At 59.3% G+C, this 1,847-nt stretch overlaps 1 protein-coding gene across 1 annotated transcript; it reads left to right on the plus strand.

The window, feature by feature from the left end:
- The first annotated feature begins 635 nt into the window (after nucleotides 1-635).
- Nucleotides 636-1,611, plus strand: LOC123092608 (dehydration-responsive element-binding protein 2C). The gene has a single exon (XM_044514409.1). It carries the CDS (start codon nucleotides 678-680, stop codon nucleotides 1,368-1,370), a length of 693 nt encoding a protein of 230 aa, XP_044370344.1. The 5' UTR covers nucleotides 636-677; the 3' UTR covers nucleotides 1,371-1,611.
- The last annotated feature ends 236 nt before the right edge of the window (nucleotides 1,612-1,847 follow it).

Consider the following 1,847-nt stretch of genomic DNA (forward strand, 5'->3'; position numbering starts at 1 on the left):
GAGCAATACAAGGCCAGCTGTGCGTTTAGGGGCTGCGACACTTGCATGCATGCATGCACGGATACACGCGCCGAGTGCACGTGCGAGCGCTCAACACCTAGAGCTCTTCTGCCGATGTCCGATGTCGATGCCAAATCCTAGCTGCCATGGAACGAGCTAGGCCACGTAGCACAGTCCGTACGACCCTGCACAAAAAGCTAACGCCATGCCCAATTGCTTGCTCCTGCCTCATGCCATGGTGTCGCAGGAAGAGAGAGAGAGAGCGTACGCACTGCTGCACACACACGCAGACTCTCGCGGATGGATAATCACATGTGCTAGCGCTGAGAAAAAGAAACATGGAGAAGAAGCTCGTCCAAATCCAAACCCGGGCGGCTCGCTGACCAAGGCGTCGTCGCCTGAACCTGCGCGCGTTTGCCGACAGGTAGCCGCCACGTGGCCTGGCGCGGAGACTCGTGGAGCCCACGGCGTCGCCCATGTGTCCTGCTCTCTCGGCCCCACTCCTTCGTGTCGAGCGGCCTCCTTACTTGGCGCACGCGTGGGATACCTCGGACGCACTCCCTACACGTCGCCTCGCCGCCGTCTTCTCCGCCCTTCGCTTTTCCACTTCACCTGTATAAATATCCGCCTCCCAGTCCCAGATTTTCCAACACACTCATCGTCAATCTATCTCATCAATGGAGCAGGAGGTGGTTGCGGGGATGAAGCAGAAGAAGTGCTGCCCGCTCCGGCGGTCGCGCAAGGGCTGCATGAAGGGCAAGGGCGGCCCGGACAACCAGCAGTGCCCCTTTCGCGGCGTCCGCCAGCGCACCTGGGGCAAGTGGGTCGCCGAGATCCGCGAGCCCAACCGCGGCGCCCGCCTCTGGCTCGGCACCTTCGCCACCGCGCTCGACGCCGCCCGCGCATACGACGCCGCGGCCAGGGCGCTCTACGGCGACTGCGCCCGCCTCAACCTCTCGGCGTCGCCGTCCCAGATGCAGCACCCTCCAGCGCAAGGCAGTGGCGCGAACGGTAATTCGGCGCCGGGGACGCCGTGCTGCTCCTCCAACAACTCCAACTCCAGCGCGTCGACCCCGACCGGGACTCCCACGGACATGGACTGCAGTGCCTGGATGCAGCCGTCTTACTGTTACAGCACGGCGGAGGCGCCGGAGGACTTCGAGGCGTACGTGACGCGACTGCCCAAGGCGGAGGACTTCGGACTGGAGGGGTTCCAGGAGGTGCCTCTGGAGGTGCTGGCCGAAGCCGGGGGAGGGGTCAGCATCTGGGACCTCAGCATCGCCCCTGACATGGCAGTAGCAGCCGCTTCTTCAGCTGCTGCCAGTGCCTGCACTGTCCCCCAACAGCCGCTGCAGCAACCCAGCTGCTGAGGTGCAGATCGACGTCGACATAGAAAGTAAGGAGTTGCCGTGATATATAGTGCATATACAGCATGCGGCATGCTGGTCACTGGCCGTGTTGCATGCAGCTAGCTACGTAGTTGGTAGTATCTGCTTTTTCTCCATCGTCGCAGTAGCATACTAGCATTAATATTGGTGGGCAGGTGAGCGTGCAAGTGTGTGTATGATATAATCGTGCGTGGGAGTAGGGGTAATGAAATGATCAGTCTAATGGTGTGTGCTGGCGTGCTGCTGAAGCGGTGCTATTGCAGATCATCCAAAAAACAGCAAGTAAGAGTAGCGACTTGGGGCATCTCCAAGACTCCAACACATATCATCTGGCCGACTCCATGGAATTTGCGTCCCTCAGTTAAGGCGGACTTCGATTTTCCAAACAACCGGACACACCGACATAATTGATTTTAAGGTTGAATTTTACACAACAAAAGATCCTTTAAGGAAACCTAA

The sequence above is a fragment of the Triticum aestivum genome, chromosome 1B, assembly GCF_018294505.1.
Source record: "Triticum aestivum cultivar Chinese Spring chromosome 1B, IWGSC CS RefSeq v2.1, whole genome shotgun sequence".
In the NCBI taxonomy this organism is placed as follows: Eukaryota; Viridiplantae; Streptophyta; class Magnoliopsida; order Poales; family Poaceae; genus Triticum; species Triticum aestivum.